Source organism: Salvia splendens, chromosome 20 (assembly GCF_004379255.2).
Source record: "Salvia splendens isolate huo1 chromosome 20, SspV2, whole genome shotgun sequence".
NCBI classification, from domain to species: domain Eukaryota; kingdom Viridiplantae; phylum Streptophyta; class Magnoliopsida; order Lamiales; family Lamiaceae; genus Salvia; species Salvia splendens.
This window is the reverse complement of record NC_056051.1, coordinates 12,882,511-12,899,939: the sequence shown is the minus strand read 5'-3', so window position 1 is coordinate 12,899,939 and position 17,429 is coordinate 12,882,511. Positions and strand designations below refer to the sequence as shown.

The following is a 17,429-nucleotide window of genomic DNA, read 5'->3' as shown; positions in this document are numbered from 1 at the left end:
CGATAAAATTAATTCTTCTCGCATTGGGTTAAAAGTGGATTGTAGAGTTTATTGTATACAAGCAATTCTATCCGTGCAACATGCTCGAAATATGCTTTTCAGTATACCAATCCTAACAGCCGATTGGCGACAACTTTGGTTACTCATCATTAGTACGAGTGATATATTGACTTCGCAAGCCCGATCGCATCGTTACTCTAAAGTTGCTTGTCTTCAGAACCTCAGACTAAGCTCGTTTTTTTTTCTAAACCTCGTCTTTAATGAATGACGTATTCTTCTTGGAACTCCGGTCAACTCTTGTTATTTTGCAAACATGTATATGACAAGTTCTTTCTTGCAAGAATGAGATTTTCTCATGTTCAATTCCGCTACATGTTTGTTCCATCTGGGGAATTTTTACCATGTCTTCAATATTCGTTAAGACTAGCATACCCACTTCATTTTTAACGAGTTACTTTGGTTGTTACTCCAGAGGTTTATCTTCTTGAGAATTTTCTTGACAACATGCGAATTCTTCAATGTGATTCTATTTTCACTAGCTTTGACATTTTTAGAGGATGGTCAGCGCGACTTCGTGGCAATTGCCTACACTTTCATGTACTACTGCGACTGACTCTTCCAAGCTTTAACACATTTGAGCCATCAATCTATTGTTAGCAAGATCCTCTTGAATCAGAACGGTTAACTGGACCATACTATTTGATGCCTATTATGAGAACTCTAATTCGTTTCATCCTATTTCGTGGCACATTTCATTTCTTTCGAGAAGTCCCCAAGTTCTATGGGTTTGCTTGAAACCTCTTAACCAGTATGATCTTTTGAAAGAATGTGATTAATTCACAGAGTCAAACCAAAGAAATCTTCAAATTTACTTGAGCTTAGTCCTGCTATCCTTATAAACCAATCATTGCGAGTTGGTGATTTTAATTCACAGAGTCACACCGGAGGTGTTATTTTTGTCACCTTGAGTAATTTGAGAAATTTTTTTTTCCAAGACAAGGAATTTTTTTTTCAGTACTTCTTCATGCTGAAATCATTATCATCCAAGTTAAGTCTGTTTGACTAAATTCCCAATGCAAGACTCTCAACAAAGGCAATGCCTTGATCCTTTTCAAATACCTATGAGAAATAAGTCCTGATAGACAGACATGAGTAAAGACGATACACCCAACAATCCCGTCATGCCGCACGAGTTAGATAAGAATAGTTGATCGATGGATACGTGTATAACGAATAAAATAAGTGAGTTGCGAGAAATGGATATACACGCCAAGGTTATGCAAGATCAGTTGTAAAGGAAGTACAAGTAGTCTCATGGATTACTTGTTAGCAAATAAATGTTAACAATAAAAGAGAAGGTGGTTTAGAAACCACAAGTATGTGAGACAACCGAGAAAAAAAAATGGAGTCCCCATAGTATGAAACAAGCACGGATGTCAGTGACGGACTACGACCGGATATTCTGTAATGTGGCTCGCTACGCACCAGAACAGTTGAAAACTATGAGAAGATGGCTAAAAAATGCTGTGCCAGTCTGAGGTACGAGATTCGCATGGCACTGGCCAGCCATGGAGGATTGTCCTACTCTGAGACTCTGGGTAGAGCACTATACATCAAGGCAGCCATGCCGGGAGAGGAAACCGGGCCAGCTGTGAGTCATGCTCCACCCCCGGCTCAATCCCAAGCACTCAGGGAGAAGAGAAAGTGGGAAGGACCACGAGCCCAACCTGAACCTAAGAGGGGAGGGTATGGACCAAGCAAGCCACATAATGACGGATAACAAGCTACCCCTGGATCTTTCAAGGGGAACATATCAAGGTCCAGTCCATGTCCCAAATGCAACAGACTGCATGACGGCATTTGCAAGTCAGGGACAGATACCTGCTTCAACTGCGGGAAGACTGGGCACCTTGCTAAACACTGCCCGAACATGACTCCAGGGACGGGAGCAAAACCTCACCCGTCAGCTCAGCGCCCACCCACAACTGCGCACAATGAATGTCCAACCTGAAGCAAATCCACAGCAACCACCGAGAAGTCAGCAGCAGAGGACGAAACTCCCAACACAGGCTCAAGCTTATGCAATAAGGCAGAAGCAGCCACAGGTGAACCAGGGAAATTTGGCAGGCATGGGTAAGCTCTCTAACACACCCGTTATGCTTCTGTATGATACTGGTGCTTCACATTCTTTTATTTCCGCTCATTGCGTGACTACCTTAAGACTCGCTACGAAAGAACCTGAACATAGGATGGATGTATCTTCCCCGGTAGGAGGACGTATAGAGATCTCTCGTACTTGCTCGAACTTAGAAATCACTCTGAGCGAATTTAAGATTTTAGCAAACAACTTGAGTATTATGATCATGTGGGATGTGGACATAATACTAGGAATGGACTGGCTGGCCGGAAACCATGCCACGATCTTGTGCAAAGAGAGACAAATTTCTTTTAGAAACTCCGAAGGTGAAGCTACTCGCTTTCACGGAATTTCTATGGGAACACGAAAATCGGTGATAACGATGCTGCAAGCCGGTAAGCTGATGAAGAAAGGATGCCCGGCATACTTTGTCTACCTGAACAAAGAGGAGAAAGAAGAAAGAAAACTGGAAGAAGGTCGAAATCACTCGCGATTTTCCAGATGTGTTTCCTGACACACTAACTGGTCTACCGCCAGACCGACAAGTAGAATTCACTATAGATCTAGAACCAGGATCTGCCCCGATATCAAAGGCACCATATCGAATGGCCCCAAAGGAACTGGACGAACTAAAGGTACAGCTGCAAGAACTCCTGGACCTGGGATTCATCAGACCCAGCGTCTCGCCGTGGAGAGCACCTGTACTGTTCGTCAAGATGAAAGACGAGACCATGAGAATGTGTGTGGACTACCGAGAGCTTAACCAGCTAACCCTCAAGAACAAATATCTGTTGCCCAGAATTGATGACCTGTTTGACCAACTCAAGGGAGCCAGCATATTTTCCAAGATGGATTTGAAATCGGGATATCACCAGTTGAAGATCAAACCAGAAGATGTGCCCAAGAAGACATTCTGGGCTAGATACGGTCACTACGAGTTACAGTTGTGTCGTTTGGACTGACCAACGTACCAACAATGTCTATGGATCTAATGAATCATGTTTTCACCCATACCTCGATAAGTTCATACTAGTCTTCATCGACGATGTGCCGACATACTCCTAGAACATGAAGGAGCACGAGAAGCATTTGAGGACTGCACTAGAGACGCTGCGGGTGGAGAGGTTATACGCCAAGTTCAGCAAGTGTGAATTTGGCTCAACAAGGTGAACTTTCTTGGACATATTGTGACGACAGAAGGAATCCGAGTAGACCCCGCCAAGGTGGAGGTAGTACGAAATTGGAAAAAAATGCCAACTACGCCCAACGAAATTCGAAGTTTCTTAGGACTAGCTGGCTACTACAGAAGATTCGTTGAAGGATTCTCGAAGATTGCATGGCCAATGACTCAGCAACTCAAGAAGGGACCCAAGGTCTCCTGGTCTCCAGAGCACGAAGCAAGCTTCCAACGGTTAAAGAAGAAGTTGACCAGAGCAACCGTCTTAGCAGTCCCGAGCCCGAAACGGACTATGTAGTCTATACGGATACCTCCAAGAGCAGACTTGGATGTGTGTCGATGCAAAATGGGAAGGTGATCGCTTATGCGTCACGACAACTTAGACCACACTAGCTCAACTATCCAACACACGAGCGAGAACTAACCGCAGTGGTCCGCGAGTTGAAAATTTGGAGACACCACCTATATGGAGTTAGGTGTGAATTTTCACGGACCACAAGAGCCTCAAATATTTCTTTGAGCAAAAAGACCTGAACATGCGACAGAGGAGACGACTCGAATTAGTAAGAGATTACAACTGCATAAACTACCAACCGGGCTAATGTCGTGGCAGACGCGTTGAGCCGTAAGAGTCAGCACCAATTAGCAGTGATGTTCGCTCAGGAGGAGGAACTGCTTAGAGAATTCGACAGAATGAATTTAAAGATGGTGCGAGCACCCGAGACGGTAGGAGGCATAATTTCTACTCTAGTAGTTGTCCCCGATTTAAGAGGCAGGATCGTCGAGGCCCAGAGACGGGACGAATCTCTAGAGAGGTTGCGCCTAAAATTGAGAACGGGCAAACAAGAGAATTACCAGGATGAGGCAGACAATGCACTCCTGTTTGAAGGGAGATTGTGTGTGCCCAACCAGGAGGAGCTCAGAAATGAGATAATGAGCGAAGAGCACGATACCCCGTACACTGCCCACCCAGGGAGTACAAAGATGTACCTGGACTTGAAGAAGAAGTTCTGGTGGGACGGCATGAAGAGGGATATAGCATCTTACGTTGAGAGGTGTGTTTCCTGTCAGCAAGTGAAGGCACTACAGCAACAACCCTATGGGGAGTTGCAGCCGTTGGAGATTCCTGAGTGGAATGGGAACACATAGCCATGGATGTTGACACGAGACTACCAAAATCTCAAAGAGGAAATACTGTAATTTAGGTGATAGTTGATCGTCTTACTAAGAGCGCCCATTTTGCACCAATACCTATTACGTACGGGTCAGAGAAGCTAGCCCAGTTGTACGTAAGAGAAATCATTCACCTGCATGGCATACCCACGACGATCACGTCGGAATAGAGATGCTAAAGTCACGTCCAGATTTTGGAAGAGCCTACAGAAAGAGCTAGGAACGCAACTGAATTTTAGCACGGCATTTCACCCACACACCGATGGACAGTCGGAGAGAACAATTCAGACACTCGAGGATATGCTAAGAGCAGTAGTGCTCGATAGAGGGAGCAATTGGGAACCAGTACTGCCGTTAATAGAGTTCGCAATTAACAACAGCTATCAGGCAGCAATTGATATGGCTCCGTACGAAACACTATACGAGAGGAAGTGTAGGTCACCCCTCTATTGAGCAAGTCTAAAGGTTAGCCAAATTGGTATTGAAACCAAGGAGCTACAAAAATGGATTCTCTTCCTCTTTCCCAGTCTTTCCTTCTCGAAATTTCAGCCTGCAAGCTCCAAGAGAACACAACCTACAAGGAGAATTCAATTACCCGATTAGCAAAAGAACAAGTACCATAGAAAGAGAAATAGACAAAAGTAAGTCAAGAGGGTAGTGGAAAATAGTCAAGGGAGAGCAGCAAGTCTCTGCAGGAGCTATGTCACCATATCATTCTTTTCCTATAGATCAAATAGGAACAAGAAGCATGGAAGAATGAGCTCACAATGGGGCAGACCGTACCCCCTCCAGCTGGGGACAAGCAAGATATGAAATCAGCCCATGAAACTCCCAAGAAGTTTCACCAAATTAGTATACAAGGCATAAATATCATGCTCGAAAGAGAGCTAGGATACAACACAAAGATAGGAGCACAATCTCCAAGTTTCAGGCACTAACTGCCAAGATGAAGGCCTATATAAGCCTCCCCCTTCACCTCCTCCATCCCACTTTTCGAACTCCAAAAATTCACATAACATAAGAGAGCGCAGCAAAGGGGAGGAACGAGGGCGAGCAAGGATCAGTCACAAACGGAGAGAGTGCACCGAGTGAGGTAAGCTTCAACATCACCCTCTCTTGCATCATGCTAGGGCAATAGATAGCCGAATATAGAGGCTCAGTAGGATAGCCACAATAGCACGAGCAAGAATCACATAGGCTTAGCCTCAACAATCAAGTATGCCACATAACAATAGGAGCTGCTAAAACCAACAACACCGATGACTTAGGCAAGAGGTGCAGATCACCATAGTAGGTCTCACACATTTAATTCAAGCACCAAAAGAAAGAAAATCCCAATATCACCTAGCTACTGCCAAATCGAATAACTACACTAAGGAACGAATAAGAAGGACTTAGCTTTAGGCCGAGAATGAGTCAACGAGGCGAGCCGGGACGTGGAGGCGACAATGGCAGATCCGCTGGAGCCAACGGATGGCGACTGCCTCGCGGTGTATCGATGGCACGTCTGCCGGAGCACCACTACTGGACTCACCGGCGACGCAGACGGGGGTGTTGAGAGCTCGAATGAGAGACGCCGGCGGTGGATGAATAACCATCAACGACCATTCCTCCGGAAGGAAAGAAGAGCTCGAATGAGAGAGGTCTCGACGGAGTGAGGAAGTGTGACGGAGGGAGTGCGTACCGACGGGACTCCGGGAGCCAGTCGAGACGACGGCGATTTCGCCAAGGAGGAAAGGCGCCACTGTTCTCCGATTTCAAGGTTAGGGATTCGAGTTTGGAAGGAGGGGTTTAAATTGAGGAACAGGGGAAGAGAGGGAGAGGGATCCGACGCTGAGGGCGGCGGCGAGCCGCCGGAGAAGGGAGAAAGTGGAAGGAGGTGGGGCGTCGCTGCCTATTTGGCTTCAATTTTGGGATTCCTGAAATTGGAGGAGAAACGAAAAAGGGGGATAGGTAGAGAGAGAGAGAGAGAATCGGCCGAGAAGAAGAGGAGGGGTCCACTTTTTGGACTCTCATTTAATTGTAGTTGGGCCAGTAAGTAATAAAGAATTGGGTCGAATTCCTCCAACTTTTAGATAAAGTAGGTCGTGATGGTTTAATTAAAATGAAACGAGCTCAATGGGGGTTAATAAATTTAGATGAAATAATGGAGTAGTTCTAATTTAATTATTTGGACTAATCCCATTTAATTAAATTATGAAGTGGGCCGATCCGTGGGATAGAAGAAAAGAGTTAAGAAATTAATTAGTGTAGGCCGAGTTTGTAATCAATGGAACCAAGGTTTAATTATGAGGAGTCGGAATTAAATTAAGAGTCGGGTTGGAGCTTGATGAATTAATTCCCGATTGAAGTACTAGATTCCCAAAGATGGAAAGTGATGAAGTGGGAGACGGGAAGGGCCGACCGGCGTCACCCCGCGACGCCATGGGCGACCTTAAGAAAAATCCGAAGAAAGAGGATTTAAGAAAGAGATTTTCCAAGAATCCATATTTTATTAAATAAGTGCCCAAATATTAATTTTAGAGTAAATAGAATTTCTCCGAAGTTAGTAAAGTGAATAAATAAATTTCTGCAGAGTAGTGAAGCCCGAGATAGGATTAAGAAAATCCTATAAGACAAGACTAAGATATAGGTGCTATCCAATAGGATGCATGCATTCTTTTCTCAAGAGAAATAGTCAAGTACTAATTAGTGTGCTACGCTATTTATTTTCAAAGGATAAATTGCACAAGGGCAAGTGAGGCCAAAGCGAGTAATTGAGTTGAGGATTAAGCATAACAGGTGGGCTTTCTTTTAATATCCAGCACTATAGTGTGGGTATAAAGTAAATATTTTGAAGTTATGAAATATCATCTTTTCTCAAAAATGGAGATGTGAATTATTTTAAAGTTGTTGTCATGCCATAAAATGTTTGTTTTCGAGACCTGGCTGTGAGGGCTATATGCCGGAAGTTTGGCGATGCCAAAAATTTGGTAACGAGTTTGGTTCCCAATAGGACCGCAAATGCTATTCGGAGTTTCGTGCGCGAGCGCTGTGAGTCATCCTAGAGAGAGGTTGGCCGGCGAGGGTGCTTGTGAAGGCGGCCACCTTCACGGCACACTGGATTCTCAAACATGGAGGAATACATCAAGAACTTAGACTGCAGTCCCACTTTTAAGATCACAAAAGAATTTAGTATGCTCGGGCCTTTTAAGAAAACCCTCGTGTGATACTGTTGATGGATGACAACTTATATTTGTATGTTTTGTTTTCGGCACGTGTCCACTGAGTACTCCTGTACTCAGCCCTGCATGTATTTATAAATGTGCAGGCTGAACGTCAAGAGGAAGGAATATTGATCGGAGTCGATGTTATTAAATAATCAAGTGGATCTCTCGACGATTCGTGTCTTCATACACAAAGTAGTTTAATAAGGACCTATTCCGCTGTACTTTTGTTAAGTGCGAATTTCAAAGTCTCACCTTCGAACTCTGATTTAGTTGATATGATGAATTATTCTATTTTGAGATCTTGTAATTAAATACTTGACTCCTAGTTCATGGTATTGATCGATTGGCCTTTCGGCAAATCCATTGAGTTCTTTCCTCGTTTCGTTAATTCCGCTTATTAGTCACGGATTTCCCGCTTTTGCTATCATTAACAAAGTGCGGTCGTGACAGTAAGGTAGGAAGAAAACAGTGTAAATAACTAGATTCAAATAGGACATACAGGTTAGGACGTCGGAAACGGACAATTAACCGGAAACCAACAGATCTACTTCTACTAGACGAAGTTAACAAAAAATAGAAATGAAACATCAAACTCTTGCACAATCAGACAACTCTGCTTCAGATCCACACGTCGGATGCTTAATCCACTCCGGATCCAAGCAATCCGAACCAAATTACAACCAAAATCAACTCCATGGATTCCGATTCAATAAATCTGCTCTGATCAACGACAATCCAACTATGATTTTACTCCATCTCAATAGATCAAGTGCGAAAAGCATCCATTCAAGTAAATAACTAAAAACTCGGAAACAAACATCATCTAAACTCGAAATCAACTCCATCATTACGGAAAACAGAAATTGCATGAATACGAAAAACGAAAATTCAACAGTCAACAAGGCCGAGCTTCGAACAGCGAAGCTCGGTGAAATTAAGCAGCAACAAACGAAATAAAAGCAGTAAATTGTATCTTTGTCCTACGTGAGGACGGTGTTACACGACAACCAAGCTGGAAGTGAACCCCCCAAAATCCCTCAAATTTTGAGACCTAAGTGTGTAGTGTGCGTGAGTGAACCGAGAGCCAAAAGAAAAAAGATCCGAACTCCTTTACATTGCATGCTCTCTCCCTTATATAGATGTGGAGGTGGTCTTCTAGAAGCCTTCGCAGAAATATCTATTCTGCCCTTCAGCTTCACGACCTCCTCCGTCTAGTCATTTTCCTTCAATCTGCTCACTTTTATCGCCACATTTCCTTCGCCAGGCACTTGTCTTCCTTTTTTCCTGGACCTGGCGAAACTTTCTACACACCTGGCTAAAACAAATGTGTTAGACCCCGTAAATGCATGAATTCAACCCCCTAACCAATGCATGAAATTTGCCTTATCAATTGTCACTAAGGTAACATGTGAAAGGACACAGTTGCCACCGATATGTACACATTCTTCTGTTGGCAATTGAAACATAAAAATGAATATAATAATATCCCACATTGGTGTACACAAAGAGCTTAATCCACTATATAAGTCTCATGGGCCTCTCCTCTTATCACCAACTGGTTTTAGGATGGAACCCATGGATTTCTATCATGGTATCAGAGCGGGTCGCCGATTGTGGGTCAAATTTAACTGATCCAGCAGTATATCTGGACTGAAATCGAAAAAAATGACTGACCCAGCAGTATATCTGGGCTTAAAATTTTGGTTAGTGGTCCAACCGATCATAAAAAAATTGGACAAGTAGTCCAATCGATCAGAAAAAAATGTCCAACCCCTCCAAGGTTCACCTTGAAGGGTTTGAGGGAGGGTGTTGGCAATTGAAACTAAAATAATAAATTACAACTATCTCACATCGGTATTCAAGAAATAGTGATGATATTATTGAGTAAGTTAATCTAAATACTTACTAATTAATGATAAACTGATAAATAATTACTGATACTCTTTTTGGTATTAGTGTTATCATATTTTATTTTGAATTGTTCCATTATCATCGAGACATTTATTTTTTTGGCAAAGTCCAACACATTTAATCTCTCCTACTTTAGTTTCTACACTACTACTTTATTTCAATTATACTTTATTCTCACTTTACTTAATTCACTAAATATATATGTTTTTAATCTCCGTGCCCGAAAAAATGCTTCAACACTAATGGATCGGATGAATGCCCTTCTAATTCGCTAGTCCATCCTAATTTAAACAAACAATTTTTGTATAATTGAATTATTTTAGTTTATTCTCACTTTATTTAATTCAATAAATATATATTTCAACCAATTCAAGCGAAACACTCTAAAATTAATAATATCAAGAAAAAAAATAGATCAACGATTGGAACCGAAACTAGTTTCAACTTCTAATTTTGTATCATTAAACAGTACTAGCATGGGCGAATATACTCAACTATTTAAAATTGCATACATTATTTAGGAAAAACCACGTAATAAGAATATTTGTTGGATGCTGTCAGTTAATATGAGTAATTGAATAATAATTGAATAAATAAATATATATCAATTAATCATAAAAGGAAAGGCAATTTATATCAAATTACTATCTTTTATCTAAATATACATCAATCAAATTATTATCAAAAGTCAACTCATATCAAATTACACTCTTTTACCTAATACACTCAATCAAAAATAAAGATTAACAACTGCAGAAATATCTTCACTCCTCCATCCGTCGACCAACCTCCACCGTCCGGCCCTCCGCGTCGCAGGTTGCGGCATCTTCAGCCTTGTTCACCCAAATCATTTGTGCCACGATATAAGAAAACATCAAAGGTACCGCCCCTATGCTCTTATTTATATGTGTTTTAGGCTTCGTATACATGTTCATGGTCAAACATTTCTCCTCACCTCAATATGTTCAATCACTTATCCTCTTGAAAACTTGCTTTCACTACGTACAATCATTATTTATTGTCTGCTTAAATTGGTATTTCTATGCATTGATCACATATAACAGATTGAAACCCGAAGCCTGAACTGACTAGTTTTTACTAACTATAGGTGTATTTTGTTTCTTTCTCTCTTCTTGTTGTCAGATAGTCTTTTTCTTGTTAATAACATATTTGCATTTACTCCAATGTTGGCTTAGGTGCGAGTTCGATCAGATCCTGTGTTCAGGTATGATGAACGAGATATATGAGGAAATTTTTGGTGACAATCATGAGTGATCAGAAGAGGATAACAACAATGGTGAAGAAGAATATGATGTGACAGTGAAAGAGGAAGGTAACAACAATGATGAAGAAGGAGATGATGTGATAGAAGAAGATGACGAAAATAACAACAGAGAAGAAGAAGCTAATGTGATCCTAGATTCTAATGGTGTAGACGGCGACGATGATGATGATGTTTCGGGTGAAGATCTTATAGCCAACATGGCTCCTATGAAGGGAATGGAATATGATTCAAAAGAGAGCCTTATGAAAGCCTATCAAGATTATGCGAAGCTGCAAGGCTTTTCTGTTGCAATACATAGCTTGTCGTCTAAGTATTACGTGCTTGCTTGCTTCAAAGGGAGAAAGCCTAAGGATGTAATTATGAAGTTTACCAGACAAACGCAGTGTCCGGCTCGTGTTAATTGCATTGTGAAGACTAATGGTAAAGTGATTGTGTCGAATGTTGAGTTGAATCACAATCACAGTCTTGAGCCGCAATGGTCAATGTTTATGCCGGGTAACCGAGAGTTAAGTTTGCACATGAAACGCCTGCTGGAAAGTCGAGATATTGCAGGCTATAGGACTTGTAAAAACGTGAGGACTCTAGAAGTTATGGACAGAGGTCCTCAGAATCTAGGTGTCACTGAGCGAGTCTGTAGGAACTTCATAGATAAAAGGAGAAGGTTGAGACTTGGAGAGGGGGATGCCAAAGCTATACACGAGCTGTTTTTGAGAATGCAACTGCAAGATAAAAATTTTTTCACATTATGGATGTTGACGATGAAGGATGTCTGCGTAATGTGATGTGGGTACATCCTCGTAGTATAGCTGCGTACGAAGAGTTCCACGATGTTGTGAGTTTTGATACAACTTACCTTGTAAACAAATACAAGATGCCGTTGGCGACAGTTGTCGGAGTTAATCAACATAACCAATCAATATTATTGGGATGTGGTTTATTGAGTCATGAGCAGTCCGAATCATTTAAATGGTTCTTTAGCAACTGGTTACTGGCCATGAAAGGTGTTCAACCTACAGCAATGCTGACAGATCAATGTGAGAGTATAAAGATTACCGTGAAGGCAGTTTTTCCAATGACTATACATAGACTTTGTCAATGGCATATTGCCAGTAAAATTCCACAGAAGTTCAAAGGTGTGGCTGATTTTCGTAGCTGTTCGTCTGATTTCTACTCAACGATATATGATAGTCTCAGTATTGCAGAATTCGAGTCAAGGTGGACAGATTTTCTATCTAAACACAGTCTTCATAACAATAGGTGGCTGAAAGATTTGTTTGATGAAAAGGAGAATTGGGCACCCATCTATTTGAATCATATTTTTTGGGCTGGTATGGTATCGACCCAATGAAGTGAATCTATGCACGCATTCTTTGATGGTTTTGTGAACTCGAAGAGCACGTTGAAACTGTTTGTGGAACAATACGAGATCGCTATTCAAAACAAAATTCAGAAGGAGATGAACGCTGATTACCAGTTCAAGTGTGTGATGCTGAATCCGGTGTCAACTTTTCAATGGGAGAAACAATTGCTAGGTGAATACACTCATAACATCGGCCTCTTGTTGCAAGTGGAAATCAAGAAAATTAGCAGTTGTAATGTGGAAGATGTCGCAATTGGTGAAGATGGTGTGCATCGTTGCAAGATAAAGGAGATGCGATTAGTGCAGAATGTTTTTCACAAGGAATACACTTACACTGTCGAGTATCGTCCTTTTGGGGAATATATAAGCTGCAACTGCCGTAGGTATGAATTTAAAGGCATATTTTGCGTTCATATCTTCAAAGTCTTGGTGGACAAAGATATTAATCATGCACACGATCGTTACATCGTGAAAAGATGGCGGGCAAGAGAGTATAGACCGCATTCTAGTATTGTTTTTGCGGGTGGTTATCCTCACATGACCGAAGAGTTCAAAGCGTTTCAAGATATGGAAGAAGCTTTGTAAAATGTGCAGATGCAGCTATAACTGACCCACATGCGATAAAGATGGTGAAAGAAGCTCACGAAAAGTTATTGGTGGATATAATGAATATTAATCGTGGTGGGTTAATTTCGAATCCAAGTCCCAATGGTGAGAATGCACGCATTTCTACTGATCCGCCTACTATACTAGATCCGCTGGTGAGTATTCCTCGCGGACGGCCGAGAGCTGACACGAGGCTTCGATCAAATTTTGAAATTAACACAACTAATAATAGGCGTGGTGGAGGACGAACAGGTTCTCGTGGACGACCTTTGAATCGTGGTCAAGGAGTTGCTTGAGTTTTTTTTTCATTGTGATGATTCTGTTTCTATTCAGTTGATGCCCTGTTTTGATGTCTGGGAATTAAGATGGTTTGTTAATCTTTACCTTTAATTGATGGATTTTTGATACATATGATCGTCTTATGTGGTTGCTGGATTATTTTAAGAGATTTACTGCCTTAATAGTGATGTATGATTTCCCTAGCAGGATGAGTTTTGTTTTCGTTCTTTTCATTTTTGAGATGTTTTAGTTTGTATTCTTTCTTTTGATCTTGCATTTATGTTTTACTGAGATAACTTGAGGCTATGAATTATTTCTTGCTTTATCTCCATAGAATCTTAAATTGTATTTTCTAGAAAAATTCAAATGATATATGATAGCCTTTGTGTGATATATGAACAGGTGTAGGGGAATAAAGTTTTTTCGACAATTTAGCGACAGTTGGTGGACGATTCTGGAAATTCAAATCAGAAGTATTATATACACCTACTAAGCAATAAAACTAGTACTACTGTTAAAAAATGGATATAAAAAAGTAATTTATGAGTTAATCTAGCTAATATTTGATAACAAAAATTATTAGTATGCGAAAAAAAAGAATATTCACTATGACAAAAAATAGGATAATAAAGTTTCTTCGATAATTAGCGAACAGTTGGTGGACGATTCTGGAAATGAAAATCAGTAGTATTATGTACTCCTAGGGATGTCAATATAACCCGGACCCGATGGGCTAGCCCGAATAGCCCGGTAAAAATATAGGGTTAGGGTTGCAATTTTGTAGCCCGAATTTGAAATCGGGCTATTCGGGTTGACCCGGTCGGGTTGTTGAGTTGGCCGGGCTGACCCGGTCGGGCTGCGGGTTGGCCCATCGGGTTGCTATTTAAAAATAATAATATTAATATTTCCTTCGATTTATATTAATATTTAGGGATTTAACTTCATCTAGTGTTTCTTATCTTATATTGATGCGCAACCTTTTTCTAAATCCAACTCCCTCACGTCTTTCTCAAATCTCAGTCCCTCACGCCTTCCTCACTGTCGACGACGGAGATCCGCCGGAGCAACTTGAGGTCAGCGATTTCTGTCTCCTTTCATCCCTGATATTTCCTTCGAATTATGCTAATCTATTGTTAAATTGTGGATCCAAAAATTGGAATTAAGAGGTATAATTAGTAAAGTAGATTTCTTTCGGAAAGATATTTGGGTTGAATGTTAGGTGGAGTGAACTTAACTGGAGTACTATTATTTGCCCAAATAAATGCATATCAATAAAATTTCTTTTTTTTTTCCTTTTTAAGTATCCATATTAATTTACTTTGTTAAATGTATATATAAATTCACTAATTACTTTGAAATGATAAATTATTAAATTTAAATGTTGTACAGTATGGAGTAATATTTAATCAATGTCTCAAATACATTATTTTCATAAGAAATACTATAAGTTCAGAATAAATAAATAATCAGTAATATACTACACAGATAAAAGACTGTTCTATTAATATATAGATTTTGTTTTCTACTTTTTTTGTTGCAGTTGATCGATATGGAAGACTCATCTCCAAGTTTTGTTGAGGGAATTCGGGAAAGTGATGAAGACTATGAGTTCCAAGTTTTGCCATCTCCACGTAATTGGTTGCGTGGATATTCCAATGGTAAGTTTTTTATCTTAAATTATCAAAAACTATGTAATATCTTTTTTTTTGGTAAGTTTTTTTTATCTTAAATTATCAAAAACTATATAATATCTTTTTTTAATAGATGATGAAGACTATGAGCTCAATGCTAATGACCCAGTTGATGCTTCAAACGTTATTGATGTGGAAGAGCGTCATTCAAATGCTTAGATTTTATTTTAATTGTACTTCGTTGTTTCTCTTAAACATGTAATGGGCTAAACCTTGGTGATATTTGACTACTTATTGTACTTTAATATCTTTAGTTTTAAGTTTGAACATATATTGACATGAAAGTAATTTATATGTAGCTCACTTAGTGTTTTTTACTATGCGAGCTTTTTGAAAACACTTTGGCCCGAATAATCCGACGGGTTAGCCCGAAACCCGAAGGGTTAGTGTTAGGGTTAAATTTTTACAACCCAAAAAAATCATAACCCGAATAGCCCGTACCCGAATGGCCCGACAACCCGAGCGGGTTAGCCCGAATCCGAACGGGTTGGCCCGATTGACATCCCTATGTACTCCTACTAAGCAATAAAACTAGTACTACAATTAAAAAATGGATATAAAAATGTAATTTATGAGTTAATCTAGCTAATATTTGATAGCAAAAATTATTAGTATCAAGCTATTCCCTAATTGAATCAATCTATTCCTGGAGGATTATTGTGAGTGATCTTCTACACGCCTTTCCTTGTTTAACAATAAAAAATTAATTTATGGATCTTGAACTCTAGTTAAGGTTCTGTTTGGCAGTGCCACGTTCAGTTTGCTCGTCGTTCAAGTGTTACGATCAATTTACCCATAAAAAAAAGTGCCATAGCTCGACTTGTTTGACAAGTAGTCTGCCCACCAACCGTTGGGCAAATTGCTGTCGTTAACAACGCTCACGTTTATATTGAATCAATATGGGTGGCGAGACTCTTTTGTGTAAAGATTAAGAACGGAATAATATTATTGTTTTTTGCCAAAAATTAAACTAATAGTCACTTATTAAGGAGAGCTTATGCGAAGTCACAGAAAAGGCGAATCAAAAGAAATAAATAAAAACTATTATAAAAATTTCATTCAAATAAAGATAAAGACCAAAATAATACTATATCTTGGTCAACAACAAAACATTAACTTAAACCAACAAAAACATAGAAATAAAACAAACGATGAGTAGGAAATCGTCAAATCTATGATGAACACTAGTTCAATCTATGGTAAGTATTTCCACTTTTCGAACTTGGTCCCCATCTCCATGTGACCCTTCATCACCTAGCTTTGAGTCACAGAACATAGCATAGAGTTTTTTGAGGGGCTGGTTTTCAAGCAACATAGATTGTATGTCACGAGGCTCCATAAGTCCCGCCATTCTCACGAACATTTCTTGTACCTCTTTTTTTAGGTCATTTGTTTCGACCCTCTCACTGAGGTATAGAGTTTCTAATTTATTTTTAGAAGGGTAATGCATCCCCAAGGATAGCCTTCGCCTCAGTGGCTGGTTTTTCGACTGTGGGGTAGGAGTGGTGGTGCTAGACATGGGAGACTTCGGAGACATAATGTGTTTGGCTATTGTGTGGAAAAATGAAATGTCAAAGTGTCATATATATAGTAGTTAAAAGTTTTTAAATAAGGAAAATTAATTTAAACTTACTCAAATTTATGCGCTATTACCGTAAAGATTTAAAAAGGTCTATGATTTTATTCACCATTTTCGGATGGTAAGATGTAAACTTTTCAAACTAATGTATTTGTCAAATTAATTCACTAGTATTGTAATGATATGAAGATTTCAAATCAATGCTCTAATTTTGCAATTATCTATATTTTCTGATTCTAAGCGCTAGCCAATAATTTAGTAAGATACTCCATATCATAAATTGACTTTCTTCAAAATTTGCATTATATAAAAACATTTGTATTTAATCATCTAATAGTCATATAGGAATACTTAATTTCTTAATATTATCCTCCAACGAAATAAAAATATTCATTCGCATCCAATTATTTTATTATTAAATAATCATTAAAGTTATAGAATGTAAAAAGTATATACGTACATAAATATATTTAATTTTTAATTAGTATTAAATAATTACTAAAATTCTGAATCATAAAAATGATTGCATGCATATACATACTTAATTTCTTAGTGTCATCGTTCAACGAAATAGTAATAGTCACTCACATCAACTTTTTTTTTCTATAACAATGTTTATAATTCTAAATTGTAAAATAGTACTCCAGTAGTATACATATGTTATATAGTACTTAATTTCTTCTTGTACCATCTAATGAAAGGATAATAGTCATTTGCATCAAATTATTTTATTAGTATTAAATAATTACTAAAATTTTGAATCATAAAAATGATTGTATGCATATACATACTTAATTTCTTAGTGTCATCGTTCAACGAAATAGTAATAGTCACTCACATCAACTTTTTTTCTTCTATAATAATGTTTAAAATTCTAAATTGTAAAATAGTACTCCAGTAGTATACATATGTTATATACTTAATTTCTACTTGTACCATCTAATGAAAGGATAAAGTCATTTGCGTCAAATTATTTTATTAGTATTAAATAATTACTAAAATTCTTAATCATAAAAATGATT

General features: G+C 39.2%; 1 protein-coding gene across 1 annotated transcript; it reads left to right on the top strand.

Moving 5' to 3' along the window:
* Positions 1-14,088: 14,088 nt before the first annotated feature.
* Positions 14,089-15,126, top strand: LOC121782019. The gene is made up of 3 exons (XM_042179725.1): positions 14,089-14,210; positions 14,678-14,795; positions 14,902-15,126. Exons 1-3 carry the CDS (start codon positions 14,106-14,108, stop codon positions 14,985-14,987), a joined length of 309 nt encoding a protein of 102 aa, XP_042035659.1. The 5' UTR covers positions 14,089-14,105; the 3' UTR covers positions 14,988-15,126.
* Positions 15,127-17,429: the final 2,303 nt, after the last annotated feature.

What these genes read in the sequence shown, in the direction of transcription:
- LOC121782019 (XM_042179725.1), top strand. Translation starts at nt 14,106, where the DNA reads ATGCGCAACCTTTTTCTAAATCCAACTCCCTCACGTCTTTCTCAAATC. An exon ending in ATCCGCCGGAGCAACTTGAG is followed by an intron (nt 14,211 to 14,677) that starts GTCAGCGATTTC and finishes TTTTTGTTGCAG; the next exon opens with TTGATCGATATGGAAGACTC. An exon ending in GTTGCGTGGATATTCCAATG is followed by an intron (nt 14,796 to 14,901) that starts GTAAGTTTTTTA and finishes TTTTTTTAATAG; the next exon opens with ATGATGAAGACTATGAGCTC.